The sequence below is a fragment of the Pogoniulus pusillus genome, chromosome Z (assembly GCF_015220805.1).
Source record: "Pogoniulus pusillus isolate bPogPus1 chromosome Z, bPogPus1.pri, whole genome shotgun sequence".
Classification (NCBI taxonomy): Eukaryota; Metazoa; Chordata; class Aves; order Piciformes; family Lybiidae; genus Pogoniulus; species Pogoniulus pusillus.
In genome coordinates this window covers 5407130-5422819 of record NC_087309.1, presented here as the reverse complement: position 1 = coordinate 5422819, position 15690 = coordinate 5407130, and the positions used below count along the sequence as shown (strand labels likewise).

The window sequence follows — 15690 nt, the reverse complement described above, 5'->3', positions numbered from 1 at the left end:
CTTGCATGAGTTTCACAGTCCAGAACTACTTGCACTCCAATAACAAAAAAGACTTTAACATACTCCAAAATCCATATAGTTTTAAACTGTTTCTTTAGTACTGGGTATTAATAAGCTGAATACAACGAGTAACTAAATCCATGTATACACTGAGCATTACAGACTCACACTGTGTAACTCCTGCCTTACCACTCTGGCAAAGGCTGGCAGAAAGGCTTGACCACTGCAAATTACAAGTAGGAGAGCCTGACAATTCCAGCTGTTCCAAGTATCACCAAGATACAGCCACTCCAATTTTCAGCTGTAATGACTTATTTTATGCTTTCACCTTCCAACAGCATAACTCAAAATAGCACAGAAGTGCAGTAGCTGTCTTTCTCTGAAGAGGCATAGCTGACATGCCTTAGGCAAGAGGTAAAGCCTGTATGATTTCAGGTAAGGCAGGCATAGCAATAAAAAGTTTACAGAGGTAGAGCTGGTGCTTTCAAATTTACAAGCAGGATACTTTATCAACTGTTGTCTGAGGAAATGGTCAGTTAGTTGACTTCAAAAGGAGTAATGTACATGAGCAAAAGAGCAACTCTAAAAGGCCACTCATGAATCTGAACGAAAGTGAGGCTCAGGTAAATAGAAAGCAAGAACCAATCCCCTTTCTTTTTGTCTAGGGGGAGTAAAATAATATAACCTTTCACAAGACAGTAATAAAGAGGAATTGTGTTTTGTAATCTAGAAATTCATGCCTCCACTATAAAGTTTCCATGTAAGTTGTCTGGGAACACAGCCCTGAAATAACGTGCTGGCACCAGCTGCTTCTCCAGCTTATCTTCCACATATTGTAAAGAGATAATATTGAGAAGAAAGATGCAGAAGGTCCACAGAACTTGTGAACCCACAACTCTGGGTTTTTAGAGTCAGTTTTCTTTTTCTCTCCTGTTGAAGGAAGCACAGAAAAGCACCCTGAAAACTCAACAACTCAGCACTACAGCAACAGGTTTGAAAGATGTCAAACTTTATTTTAATAAAGGATCAGCCTCACACACTGTGAGGTCCCTGTAGTTAACTTTGTGCCAGCAGCTCACTTCTTGGCTCGTCCACTGCCAGCAATGGACTTCATTCCATAGCCGTTTGTTTTTCTGGTGCCAAGACAAGTTTCATAAGAGCAACCTAAACCAAACTTGCAAACACTATCATCATGCATCGTTGTGCCATCATTTCCAGAAGAAGAAACAAATTAGTACTGATCAGTTTATAGGAACTATTTTACGAAGGCTTAACTGTACAAATACAGCAAGTTATCAAATCCTAGCGAGTTACAGGTCATACAAACACTTCATTACACACACCAAAATTTAACAGACAAATCATTTCTCCTACTTTATATTAGATAGTGTAGCTTTTAAGAATTAGCCAAGAAATAAATTCAACAAAATTTCATTCTGTACATTAGCTCAGTTGAAGTATATATTACAAGCTTACAAGGCTCATGTCAAAGTTAATTTCCAATCTGGCATCAAAAAAGGTCTACCAGAATGCAATCCCCATAAAGTATTGTGTATCTATTACTTGCAAAACGGAGAGCTTATAGCTTGCATGTTGGAAAAGAAATAAAATGCCCACTCCTATAATATTGCCAACAGTGAGAAGCACTTGAAAGTACAAAGCCAACTTCAGCATTAGATGTAGTCTTTCATAAATGTATAAAGAACAGTGAGGGGCCAGAGCTCCAGATCAAGTCCTCCTCCTCCCTTTGTTTGCCAATCAGAACCAGTCCATCTCTACAAGTTTTATTTGTAAGTCCTTCTGCCTTAGATACTTCCACTAAAGAATCCAGAAAGGTGCCAAACCAATGAACCCATTTCTTTAGAAGTCACTACCTCCCATCTTTTTCCTCTTTCTCCTCCCTGGCTGCTGTGATCAATAATGTAGGTTGGAAAGCATCAAGTAGTAACCAACAGTGGGTGGTTAAGAGTTTCTTGGAAGCAAATCCCCTGCCAGTCTAGCTGGCTTTGATCCATTCATTTTGACAGTGCAGAGAGTGTGTCCTGGCAAATGCTACTTGGTTTTGTACTTTTCAAAACAATGGGGTGATGTGAGGTCAACTGGGAGAAGGAAGGGGAGAAAGGGTAAGAGAAGTGCAGTATTCAGAAGACTGACTGCTTACTGTCAAGGCACTGAGAACCCTAACATTAAAAGCTTGAGCTGTTTTCCACAGACTTGAGTACAAGAAGTTAACAGTGTAGGTTTCAAATCACTGTATGTGAAAGAGCAAGCAGATTTTTTTTCCCCAGGTACAAAGACCTTGTAATAGTCTACAGCTACTACTCAGTAATCAAAAAAAAAAAAAAAATCAGACATCTTAAGGGATCCAAAACAGCCCCTGGTAAATCCCTCCATTTCCAATGTATTCATGATTTTAGTGTTCCAAAATACTGTCAATATCAGCACACCACGCTGAGACAAATTTCTTCAAGGAGCTTGCACATTGTCCCCATTTTCCCAATGCTCCAATGAGTTACTGTACACTGAAACTTCTGCACTACTGTGACCAATTAATTTTTCTCTCTCACTCTACCCTCACATCTTGTTCCATTCCCCACCTCACAGAGGCATCTTAATGCTCCCCATTGGAAATGGCAACAGTAACGCCTTCAGATTCTGTTGTTGCAGGGATTCTTGGCACTTTCTTAGCAGGGCTTGGGATGTGCTAAGAAGAAGGGAGAAACAACATTAAATACAGTTTCCTCACTCACAGACATGCATACTTCATGGCTAGTCCAACTCCCAACACTCATGCTACACTGAACAGCTCGGTTTTAAGTCAGTCACATCCGTCATGCTTCATGCAAACTGATTATGTGGAAAGAGCCACTTGGTTCTCAGTTCATCCTTGGCCAGTTTCATTATTGTTACAATGAAATGTCCTTTTTTTTTTTTAATCCCAGGTTGCAGTTTTTACTTCTGGCTTGCAAGTTACACACATTAACACTGTATTTAACGTTAACGCGTTGAACCACTTCCTCTTAACATACATGCACCTACTAAGACAAACACAAAGACCGTTCCACCATGTACGTCAAACTTTAAAAGAGCGCCGAGTGTTCACCTCATGAACAATGCCTGGGTGGACAGCTTCGACTCTTGCCTCCAGAGGTCCGTCACCCACGAGTGGGCGCCGCGCATAAGTTCTCCTGTGTTTTTCATCCACACGCACGAGGTACCATGTTCCATCAAAGAGGTCTTCTACCGAACACTGCGGGATATAATTGGCTGTAAAAACAAAAGCCAGTAATACGCCGTTACCTCCTGGTTCCTCCTAAGACCTTTACACAACACAAACCATTGCAGTTTGGGCGCAGGAAGAGAGGAAAAAAACAAGTCTGTACTTCTATTTCAGCCACATGGTCCAGCAAAATTCAGAAGTGGAAAAGCTTGGACATTTCCTTCATTCTATGGTCTAATTTAAAGTCAGGTGAAATAAGTGACAAGTATTTTGTTGTAAGACTAAGAATGATTTCTACTTAGAATCATAGAATCAACCAGGTTGGAAGAGACCTCCAAGATCATCCAGTCCAACCTAGCACCCAGCACTATCCAATCAACTAGACCATGGCACTAAGTGCCTCATCCAGGCTTTTCTTGAAGACCCCCAGGGACGGTGCCTCCACCACCTCCCTGGGCAGCCCATTCCAATGGGAAATCACTCTCTCTGTGAAGAACTTCTTCCTAATATCCAGCCTATACCTACCCTGGCACAACTTGAGACCGTGTCCCCTTGTTCTGTTGCTGGTTATCTGGGAGAAGAGGCCACCCCCCACCTGGCTACAATGCCCCTTCAGGTAGTTGTAGACAGTAATAAGATCACCCCTGAGCCTCCTCTTCTCCAGACTTATGAAGGTCTTACCCAAATGATGTGTTTCCTGTCTAATCTTCATGTTTTCAGCAAAGACATCAGGTGCAATACATTTTCTTGAGTCAAGTCTTGCTTTGAGATCTGAAAGGCTGGCAGTTATTTTGTCCAACGCAGAACCTACAGTACGAAACCATCGTGTAAGTGAGGTAGCACCAGTGGTGACAGCTGCACACTAGTGTGCTAACATTTCAAGCCTGTTCAAAATATTTTGCACTGCAGAAACTGAACTTTCAGCTATTTGCAAATATTCACAATTACTCAATTAAAACATTAAACCAGTCTGATGAACTGTATTTGTCCAAAGAAACACTTGAACAGTCTCTGGAGCTAAAATATCTTCAGTTTAGCATTGCTGTCATTAGGCTTTTCACTGCAGCTTTACTTAGACAGGAGGGTAGGTAGCATAATAGAGTTTTCAGAGGAGAGCTGTGCAAGGGAGTCAATACAACTCACCAGGAGTAGCATCCTGTGTAACCCTGATGGAATACAGTGTGGCAGCAAAACCAGAGCCATAGGAAAACACACTGATTCTCTGTCCCGCAAGCTGCTCTGGGGAGTACCTGCAAATCAAACAACAGTTGTTTAGAATCATAGAATCAACCAGACTGGAATAGACATCCATGATTATCCAGTCCAACCTAGAGCCCAGCCCTGTCCAATCAACTAGACCGTGGCACTAAGTGCCCCATCCAGGCTTTGCTTCAACACCTCCAGGGATAGCAACTCCACCACCTCCCTGGGCAGCCCATTCCAATGCCAATCACTCTCTCTGACAACAACTTCCTCCTAATATCCAGCCTAGACCTCCCCTGGCAGAACTGGAGACTGTGTCCCCTTGTTCTGTTGCTGGTTGCCTGGGAGAAGAGACCAACCCCACCTGGCTATAAGCTCCCTTCAGGTTGTTGCAGGCAGCATTGAGGTCACCCCAGAGCCTCCTCTTCTGCAGGCTACACACCCCAGCTTCAAAAGGTAGAATTCAGCCAAGGTGCCAATTTTAAACAAGGAAGCGCATCGAGCTTAGAAAAAACAGCCAGCAAATTATATTGCCTACAATACACAATTACCACGCCATGTGCTTAAACAATGATTTTTAACAAGTTTCAAACACTGCTGATGAGTTCTAGAGCTGCCTAAGCAAAACAGAGCAGAGAAATGATCACACTATGGTTATCTAGAAGGCTGCCAATTTTCACTCTTAAGGGACTTACAGCTTAAAACAATCACATCTTGGAGAGTCAATTCAGAATGATGGAAGGCAAATAGTTTAAATTAAACACATTACAGGTTTGTTAAAGTCTGCAATTGGGGAAAATAAAATTTGTTGAGTGCTAATTTAATTTGGCTTTGCATTATAGTGAAATAAAGAAGCCATTTCTGCTCTTTAATTCAGTGGTTTGTGTTTTGTTATGGGTGGGGTTTCCTGTTGTTTCACGGGGGTTTTTGGTTTGAGTTGTTTGCTTTGGTGGGGGTTATTGGTTGGTTTTGTTTGACTTTTTCGAGCAAGTTGGTTGGTCTGTACTGTGTTTGGGGCATCGAAGAGGGTTGTGGGGTTTTTGGTGGTGCTTTGCTGAGGTTTTTGTGCTGTTTTGAGGCTTTGGTTTTTCCTGCATTTTTGTTTTGGGGGTTTGGTTGTGGTTTCTCTTTTAGAAGGGGGTCACTGGAAGGGAATACAAGTTTGGGTGGGAAAGGATGCCACCTTACAAATAAGATCCTATTTTGGAAGGCAGCAGGTGGCTGTTTCAGATCAGCTTGGAACAGATTTTGCAGGTGCTTGTGGCTTGAACTGATTACGCAGAATAGAATCATACAATCAAACAAGTTGGAAGAGACCTCTCCAAGATCATCCACTCCAACCTATCCCCCAGCCCTAGCCAGTCAACCAGACCAGGGCACTAAGTGCCTCATCCAGACCATGCTTCAACACCTCCAGGAATGGCAACTCCACCACCTCCCTGGGCAGCCCATTCCAATGCCAATCACTCTCTCTGACAGGAACTTCCTCCTAACATCCAGCCTATACTTCCCCTGGCACAACTTGAGACTGTGTCCCCTACTTCTGTTGCTGGTTGCCTGGCAGAAGAGACCAGCCCCACCTGGCTACAGCCTCCTTTCAGGTAGCTGTAGACAGCTATGAGGTCACCCCTGAGCCCCCTCTTCTCCAGGCTAAACTTTAGTCTTTCTCCTGAAGGCAATCTAATAGGAGAGGTTTTCCAGGTGACACTTTCACGAAAGGCTTTCCTAAATAAAACCCTTTTATGACTTTCTGTATAGAAAGCTATTGTTTTTTTCCCAATTTTATGCTTACTGTGCTAGAAGAGAGGCAAGGCAACCGTAGACTGAAGGGGTATACATATTTCCATTCTGATTGGACACGAGTAATGAAGCTTTGGTTTTCTGATTGAAGAGTTCTGCACTAGCTTTCATAAAAGCTTTTTCCACATCTCTGTCAAAATATGTATCTTCAAGTTTTACATCCCTATTAAAAAAGGTAAAAACAGAAGGTAAAACCCACACTTTGGATGCATAACAACAGCTAAGACTATGTGAACAACTGAAACAGCAGCCACTCTCACCTGAAAGCTTCCAGACCACTGAAAACACCGTTTGCTGTTTCTGGGTTCTGGTCACTGAGAAAGTCATTTAGCAGGAGTCTAGCCACAGACTTCTGTACCAGTTTACAGTAGGGAGAATGAAAGATCATGAATCCAAAGTCATTCAGGGTGAAACGTCTGTCTGTCCCCTCTGGAAGTGGAGGAAATGTTATGTTAGAAGGTATGTTTGGTATACACTTCTGCTATGAAAATGAATTAAGGCAGCAGGATACAAATCATCATAACTTGTCATTATACAAGAGAACACTGTAAGACTGTTGCTGGTGAGTTCATCTAGATCTGCTGCTACTTCTGTTCTAAAATCAGTTTCTTACTGGTCTTTTGCACCAAAATTTGCACATTTTAAGCTCAATAAGGCCCCCATATTTCTGCCTAGCATTTTGACACAAACTACGCCATTTAACTGTCCAATCTTCACACCTATGCTTCCTAACAGAAGCAAAGCAATTACTAAACATATGGAGAAAAAAAGAAATTACACAGCACCTAAGTATTAACCTAATATCTTAAGAATCTGGGTTGAAGGGGTGATAATCACACTTTTTTAAGCAACACCAAAATGTTATTGCTGAATACCAGGTACTTAGCCAGAGTACGGAAGTAAGACGTTTCTTATGGGAGAGGGCAACCATTTCAGATGACTTGCAACACACAAACATGAACAAAAGGACCAAAGCACTAAACTTCAGATTGGATGCTAGAACTTGAAAACACATCAGAGCAGTCAGACATCCCAGCATTTGCACTATCACCACACAAGGCTACGCACCCTTCTGCCACTGGGCGTGGATTTTATTCCGATAGACGGTGTAGCAGCGATCTAATGCACTGAGGTAGCACTGTATGGAGAGCTTGCCATCAACTACAGGATATTCAGAGACCATGTCTGGTTTGTAGAAGTCATAGGCATGCTGCATGTGTGTTCCACGCAAGCCTGATGGGAAGACATTGACAAAAGTGGAAAATGACCTTACTCGGCTGCTTCCAGTCACCCCTTAGCACACGTGGGGATAGAAGTGGTATCTGAACCCCACAGCACTTCAGGCCCTTTAGGGCAATGTTTCAGAGTTTTCCACTGCTTGTTAAGTGCAGCAAGACTGAGCATAACAAACAAGCAACAAATTATTTTCACAATTTTTGCTTTGGTGGTAGAGTGCTGTGTTGTTCAGCTGGAGCCCACTCCTCCACCAATTTCATTGGGAGAATCCTCCCCAGAGAAATAACAGATAGAGGCATCTCTAGTTGGTCTTTCACCTCCTGTAACAAGACTTGAAGTCATCATCTCAGAGCAAGAGGAGACAATTTCTGAAATTAGCTGTCATAAATCCAGCCTTCCAGCAATGCACAAAAACTAGGCCACAAGATTCGGAATGCATCCACTTATGTGGCTTGAACAGGATTCATTTTCTCACACAGGACTAACCTCTCTCAAAAATTAGTGGAGCATTTGGACCAACCAGCATGGCAACAGCACCAGCTCCACCTGTTGGCCTAGCATTTCCACTGGCATACACAGCAATGTCTCCAGCAACAACTAGTGCATAGCGTCCTGTGAAAAAACAGAGAAATAATGATGAGAAAGGAACAAGCCCCTGGGACATTGTACTATCCACTAAAATTTGTCGTTTTTAGGCATGGGTTACAGACGATAGCATCTCAAGATTAAGGGGCCCTCCAATACCAACTTTTCTCCCACACTTCAATATCCTGGCAGACAGTGAAATATAATCACTGGAAGATCAGTGATTACAAGTTGTGTCATTTTTTTGCACTGTAACTGAACTAGTGTCAAATGTCCAGATCATTTCAGGGAAAGACCAGTCTACCCTCTGGTTTTCATATCGTTGGACATAAGCACTGTCAATATAAGGCAAACTACTCAAAACCAGAGGATGATGCAAGAAAATACTCTGAACTTACCATCCCAAGAACTGGACTCAATCCAATTAATAGCATTGAAAAGAGCAGCAGTGCCTCCATAGCATGCATTGGTGGTGTCGATTCCTTCTACGTCTGTATTGCCAGACTCCTCAAAAAGCTGCATCAGGACAGTCTTTACAGACTTGGATTTATCAATTATTGTCTCTGTTCCAACTTCTAATCTCCCAATACAGTCATAGGAAAGGCTGTTCCTCTCCATGAGCTTCTGAACCACAGTCAAGCAGAGAGAATTGATATCTTCCCGGTCAGAGCAGAACCCCATCTTTGACTGGCCTAGCCCAATGGTGTATTTCCCAGCATCCACACCATCATACTTCTCCAGCTCTGTCTGGTCAACATACTGAGATGGAAAATATATTTCCAGTGCAACAATTCCCACATCTTTGGGCCAACAGGATTCAGCATTAACTGGAAGAGAGCCAGGCATTGTGGTAGATCTTTAAGAGAGAAACAAAAAAAAAAGGAAAACAGAAAAGCAGTTGATTGATTCACATCCATTTTGAGATGCTTACTTTCATTTTGTGTAGGCTTAGTAAAAACTTAAGTGTCAGGTACTCTACAAGAGCATTTGCAAAAGGCAAGGCTTTGCCTCCAGCAAGACTTCAGCCTAAGCATACTTACCCTAAGTATGAGTTTCAAAACATTTTATACTCAAAGTACTTTTTTCCGAAACACAAATTTCATCCAAGGAGATGAGCAGACATAGGTTAAGCCTAAATTGCTTCCCTGAAGCAAAACACAGGCTTAGCAAGCATGAAGCGTTTGAGAAATTAGTTTCAGTGTCCCTCACTCTACTTTTGCTCACACAAGAATTTAAATTCTAAAAAAAGATTTTAAAAAAGGATTTAAAAAAAGAAAAACAACATACTGCTAGCTGAGAGCTTAAGTTTACAATTTAGCATTACCAGCAAAACTCTGCCTTAAAACAGCCCAGGACTGTTTTTAAACTAAGGGACAAGGGTTCCTCCCATTTTGTTTGTACTTGCAGCAAAGACAGTAAACCTTTTCAGTGTTAATTTTGGGGGGGAGGGGGGTGTTTCACATTTTTTGTTGGGTTTTTTTTCTTAAAGCATACTATGTTTTGGCATTCTGGACCTCCCAAGACCAGACCTGGAGAATCATTTCACAGGCTGAGATGAAAACACAGGGATTCTCCTCGATTGACCAGATCTCTTATTGTAAACCTCCTAACTTAGCTGTCACTACACCATAGGATGTGCTACACCCTGGGATCTGCTATGCTCTATTACTTTAGCCCTACCCCTGCTACCCAGGCAGGCACCATCTTCCTGCGCTTCTGCTAGCATCCCCACAGAGCACTTGTCCCGTTTGTGCCCAGCTGCAAGTACATCGCCCTTACCCGACTTCTTCGGTAACACCACGATGAGTTACGTAAGGGAATAAAGCCTTTCTCTGCAGGAATAACTTTACAGCATGTGTATGAAGACGAATGTGAGCACAGCCTCCTGCTACAGCTATAGTCTTATTTATAGTAAAAAAACCCACAACGTATGGCTCGCCATTCATTTTTATTTCCTCTAATGAAGTTTTAACACCACCTCTACGTGCCTAAAATAACTGAAACGCGTGAACGGCAGAAGCAGGCTATTCGCAGATGCAGAACACCCGCACGGTGCGCCGCCACGATTTTAACCCAAACAACCGATTCGGCTCAGTTCGTGTACCCTGCTGCCGCGCTGGGTAGCCCGCCCGGGCCAAGCGGCACCTCTCCTTGCTCTGCCCACCCCCGCCACGACGCCCTCAGTCTCGGCCGACGGCCAGCCGGCTCCCCGCGCAGCGCCGGCCGCGCTGAGGGCACCAAGGGCATCTGGCTCCCCCCTGCCGCCAGCGCCTCAAGGTTACCGGTGACTCGGCCGAGGAGACGGCCACGATCTACCAGGGTGGCACAGACACCCTCTGCTGCGGCCCACCCGCAGCCCGGGCCCACCAAAGCACAACCCCAGCCGCCCCCCGCCTCGCCGCCCCGCACCGCCGCGACCCCGGCCCTTACACGCTGCGGAATCCCATGCCCGGCTGCCGGTGCGCACGGCCGCGCATGCGCCGCGCCGGGCGGCCAGGGGAGCGCAGCAGTGCGCAGGCGCCGCGGCACGCCCCGGCCCGGCCCGCCCGCAGCGGCGCAGGTGGCGCTGGGCAGCGGCGGGAGGCAGCCAGCTCCGGGAAGCCACAGCGTTGTTGCCTTAGCCGCCGTGAGCGACAGAGCCTGGAGGCACCACCTCCCTTCCGCAGGGGAGAAAAAACAACACCCAAGAAAACAAAACCCCCAAGCCCCACCACACCATCAGAACATAAACCCCCACAGCACTCAGAACTCCCCGGTTGTTTGGGTTTTTGTTGTTGTTGTTGTTTCCCACACCACACCTGATGGTATACAATATATACACTCCATCTATATATGTATTTGTGCTTAGTCCTGCATCCGGGCCGAGGCAATGCCAAACACAAATCCAGGCTGGGCAGTGACTGGCTGGAGAAGAGCCCTGGGGAGAGAAGCTCAGCAGGAGCCAGCAGTGTGAACTTGCAGCCCAGAAAGCCAGAGCCCAGGCTGCAGCAGGAGAAGTGTGGCCAGCAGGGCCAGGGAGGTGATTCTCCTCCTCTACTGTGCTCTGCCGAGACCCCACCTGGAGTACTGCATCCAGTTCTGGAGCTACCATTACAAGAGGGATGTGGAGATGCTGGAGTGTGTCCAGAGCAGGGCCAGGAGGATGCTCAGAGGGCTGCAGCAGCTCTACTGTGAGCACAGACTGAAAGAGTTGAAGCTGTTCAGTCTGAAGAAGAGGCGGCAGGATGAGGCAGAGTGTCTCCAAAGATCAGCAACAAAGCTGGCAAAGAGCACAGGGCGCTTATGAGAAGTGGCTGCAGGAACTGAGGTTGTTTACCCTGGAGAAAAGGAAGCTGAGGGGAGACCTTACTGAACTCTACAATCGCCTGGAAGGAAGTTCTAGTAAGGTGGGTGTCAGATTCCCAAGTTGCTCTCGAGTTGCATCACGTATGGTTTAGAATGGGTATCAGGAAAAAGTGTTCTTCACTGAAAGGGCTGCCAAGCAGAGTCGCCACCCCTGGAGGTTTTTAAAAGGTGTGTAGATGTAATACTTAAGCACATAGTTGTACTTAGATGTAGTACTTAGGTACATGGTTGTGCTATAGATGGAGTACTTACATAGGCAGTGTTGACACTTGGTGATCCAAGACATAAGTCTTTTCCAAGCAAAATGATCCTATGGTTTCACTAGCTGGTAAAAGGACTTTGGGGTTCAGCTCTCTGTGGCACAGAACACCTCACTTCTTCAAAATGAGGCAAAGAATAAATGCCATCTCAGCAGTACCTGGCTGCCACCTCAAAGGCAAGCCGGGTACTCAGCGCAGAACTCAGTTCTGCTCCAAGCACCAGAAAATTGAAAGTTGAAAGCCACAAAGACTCTTGAAAGGCTTAAGTTACAACTAAAAAGCAATGCATGGAGCACATGGCTTGACCTGTAACAGCAATAGAACAGCAGTGGCTTTTAACCAGGCCGTGAATTATGAGAAAACTAAAGATGCCAAGATTTGCATTATGGGTGTGGGCTGAGGAAAGCTTTTCTGCCCTGTCCCTGCTCCTTACAGAGCTCCAATCAGAACTGGCACTTAGTTCACATTACTCACTATAGCTGTCTCATAAGAAAACTCCCCGATGAAGACAACTAAAGGGAGGCTCTTTTTCTGGTACTGCCGTGACTCACCAAACACCAGGATCACCAAATATGCCAAAGACAGTGGCACACAGCGCTACAGAGCTGTGCTGCAATGAAAACCTCTGCTTTTTATAAGCTTGCTCTGATCACTGGAGGAAACCAGACCTATGACATCTAAAGTCAGTCTGTCATTTACAAGAAACCTGTTTACCTGATGTAAAACAAATAGCCTTTTGTCATCCGAGTTAAATCACAAACACCCCATTATGAGCTTTCACTGACCATGAAGGCTTTCTCAGAAATGCAGACATTTTTTTAACGACAGAGAATTTTAACTTTAAAAATAATATGCCTGCTTTGTTTTGAGTCCTCTAGGATTGTGGAGGGAATGAATGAGCAGTATTATCCAGGCACTACTTTATGCCAGTGTGGCCACAACACGTCCTCCCACAGCTCTCGGCTTTGTTAAGAATTTGAGACTATCCTGTCAACAATCTTGACTTCATTATTTCCTGCTTAAGCTTTTAATTCATACAGAGCACTTGCCTAGAGTCTCAACAGCCCCCAGCCTGTTTGGTACCAGCAGCACATCTGTTAACCCTCTTGAGGCATCGCACCTCTGCGGGACCTGGAGTATGGACTTGGCTGGTGAGAACAGAGCCCGCTCCAGACTGCGGTTCGGAAGTTAACCAGTGATGAGCTGACAGATTCAGCCATGACATCACTCAGCTGCCGAGCGGAAAGGTTTACATGTATGAAGCGCCTGCAGGACGCCCGTCACACCAGGAGGGGTCACGCTGCGACTCGGACCTCCGCCACGGCACCGTCCGGGTGCGGTTGTGGCATCCCTGGTCCTGCTCTTTTCTAGCCTAGCGGGGTGGAGACTACACCCGAGACAGGCAAACTGCGCAAAACAGCGAACCGCAAAGACGGGACCTCGAATCGAGCCGCAAGAACCCACCGACAGGGGTGCCAGACACCCTGCTGCGGTGCACCCCTGGGCACCTCAGAGACCGGGGCTCCGTTAGCAATGCGGTGTCAGGATGCCTACCCGATTCAATAAAAGCTACGGCAACAGAAGGCGACAGTATCCCTGGGATAGTCCCCGGCTGCCTCCTCCCTACGCGGCGAGGGGGTGGCGTAGACATGGGAGCACGGTCGCCCGCTCACACACCCATCCCACCCTGGTTTTGGACGTCGCGACACTGAGAAGCGATTAAGAGACATGACGAAGGCGCCGCCGCTTTCAGGCTTCTTTGTGGCACCAAGGCGGAGGCAGAGCCCAGCAAAGCCTCGCAGCAGCCGCCTACCACAGCTCACCTAGCCGGAGGTCTTGCCCCGGGGTGAAGGGCGGTAAAGGCGCACCTGCACTGTTGGCTTTTTCGGGAGGCGTCTGGCTCTGCCGGGCGGGGAGAGCCCCATGCCACACCGCGCCACAGGCGATGCTCCGTGACGGTCCGGGAAGAGCCCGGAGCAGCGTGCGAACTCGTAGGCAAGCATAGCTCTTCTGGATTTTGCTTGCCGTTCTTTTTTCCCCTCTTTTTCTCCCCTGCCCCCTCGTCCCTGTCCGTGTGTCGTGTGTGTGTGTGTGTGTCCCCCTTTTTTTTTTTCCTCCTTTTCTCCTCCATCCCTGTCCTACCGCACTGCAGGCACCGTTTACCTGCACTGAAAACACAGCTTACAGCTAGATCGACCCACTCCCGAGCCCCACGGACGGCCCCACCGCCCCACGCGCGGGGCTCCCAGCCTTCCGCCGCGGCTGAGGGCCGAGTGAGGGGTCGCCACCCGGCGCCGAAAGCGGCGGAGCACAAAGGCCTCTGTTGGACGAACTGCCCTCACCTGTTGGAATCGATGGCTCCCGGTGTCGGTGGTCGCTGCTCCGTAACCTCACTTGTCCTCACACACGGCGCAAAACACCGGGCACCGATGCGCGGCGCCTTTAAAACAGCCCCGCCGCCCGGGCTCCGGCCCACGCCCTGAGTGGCAGCTTCTCCCGCCAATCACAGGTGCCACCACCCAGGTCCCGCCCACGAGCCGGCCCGCAGCTGGCGGAGAAGGCGGAGGGAATGGTGTGAGAAAGTGACGCGGCGTGGCCAGAGGACAGCGCGCCAATGAGGACGCAGCAGCGGCGGCAGGCGCCCAATGGGAGCCGAGCGCTGAGCGGAGGCAGCCAATGGGAGCGCGCTGCTGACGGCGGGTGAGAGTAGGACGGCGGTCGGTCCCCGGCCGGGCGAGGAGGCCGTTGCCTGGTAACGGGAGGCGAGGTCCGCCCGGCGCTGGTGAAAGCTATGCGTGCGGCTTCTCGGCCCTGCTCCTGTCTCCGAGGTTGCGGCAGGGCCTGGGGTTCAGGACGGGCGGGAAGGACGCGGGGAGGAGCTGGGAGGCATCAACGGCGGATGAGAGCAGACCTGGACCTGTTGGCAATCCCCAGGCGGGCAAGGGTCTGCGGGGCAGCAAGGCGTGGTCCGGTTAACTCGCCTCAGGAAGCGCATCCCCATGCTCTAGGCTCATGACATCTCCCTTGCTTGTAAAGCCTACCCGCAGGCCTTCCTCTTGCCAAGCCAGGCCGAGGAACTCGGAACATGCACAAGGACTCCACCAAAGGAGTTGCTTCGCAAAGGCTGTGTAATGCCCTTCCTGTGTGGCCCAGTGTCCTGTTCTAACTACTCTAGATCATCCCATGACAGTCTTCCCAGCTTGATAAATCCACAATGTGCTCAGTTTAAGAAGGACACAGAACTATTTGAAAGACTCCAGAAAGATGATTAAGCAAGTGGAACATCTCCATTATGAGAAAGGACTGAGGGAGATGTGTTTCTCCAGCTTGGAGGAGAGACTTGAGAGGTGACCTCATTAATGTTTATGTGAAGGGCAAGTATTGGGAGGATGGAGCAAGGCTCAGCTCAGTGATGACAAGGGCAGCAGGAAGAATCTGGAGCAGGGAAGCTTCAATACAAACATAAGGAAAAACTCTCTCACTGTGAGAGTGACATAACACTGGAACAGGCTGCCCAGAGAGGTTGTGAAGTCTCCTTCACTAGAGACATTCAAACCACACCTGGATGTGTTCCTGTGTGACCTCCTCTAAATGGCTTTGCTATGGCAGTGGGGCTTGGAGTCATAGAATCAACCAGCTTGGAAGAGACGTCCAAGATTATCCAGTCCAACCTATCACCCAGCCCTGTCCAATCAACTAGACCATTTCAAGGTCATAGAATCATAGAATCATAGAATCAACCAGGTTGGAAGAGACCTCCAAGGTCAGCCAGTCCAATCTAGCACCCAGCCCTATCCAGTCAACCAGACCATGGCACTAAGTGCCTCATCCAGGCTTTTCTTGAAGACCCCCAGGGACGGTGCCTCCATCACCTCCCTGGGCAGCCCATTCCAATGCCAATCACTCTCTCTGTGAAGAACTTCTTCCTAACATCCAGCCTAGACCTACCCTGGCACAACTTGAGACTGTGTCCCCTTGTTCTATTGCTGGTTACCTGGGAGAAGAGGCCACCCCCCACCTGGCTACAATGCCCCTTCAGGT

At 47.4% G+C, this 15690-nt stretch overlaps 1 protein-coding gene across 2 annotated transcripts; it reads right to left on the bottom strand.

Annotated features, from left to right (window-relative positions):
• Positions 1 to 2305: 2305 nt before the first annotated feature.
• On the bottom strand, positions 2306 to 14120 carry HMGCS1 (3-hydroxy-3-methylglutaryl-CoA synthase 1). Of its 2 annotated transcripts, none has more exons than XM_064176681.1 (10): positions 13992 to 14120; positions 8443 to 8900; positions 7946 to 8071; positions 7292 to 7456; positions 6484 to 6652; positions 6216 to 6386; positions 4364 to 4470; positions 3902 to 4027; positions 3104 to 3267; positions 2306 to 2704 (listed from the first exon to the last, which is right to left on the bottom strand). In XM_064176681.1, exons 2-10 carry the CDS (start codon positions 8888 to 8890, stop codon positions 2612 to 2614), a joined length of 1569 nt encoding a protein of 522 aa, XP_064032751.1. In that variant the 5' UTR covers positions 8891 to 8900; positions 13992 to 14120; the 3' UTR covers positions 2306 to 2611. The 2 variants fall into 2 exon arrangements, with proteins under 2 accessions (XP_064032751.1, XP_064032750.1); XM_064176680.1 differs by lacking the exon at positions 13992 to 14120 and adding an exon at positions 10475 to 10536.
• Between the last annotated feature and the right edge of the window lie 1570 nt (positions 14121 to 15690).

Excerpts from the sequence above, each read along its gene's own strand:
- HMGCS1 (XM_064176680.1), bottom strand. The coding sequence starts at position 10,521 with ATGCGCGGCCGTGCGCACCGGCAGCCGGGCATGGGATTCCGCAGCGT. Across the intron at positions 6,387-6,483 it reads AGTGGTCTGGAAGCTTTCAG|GGATGTAAAACTTGAAGATA; the intron begins GTGAGAGTGGCT and ends CTTTTTTAATAG. Across the intron at positions 4,028-4,363 it reads TACACAGGATGCTACTCCTG|GTTCTGCGTTGGACAAAATA; the intron begins GTGAGTTGTATT and ends TTCGTACTGTAG.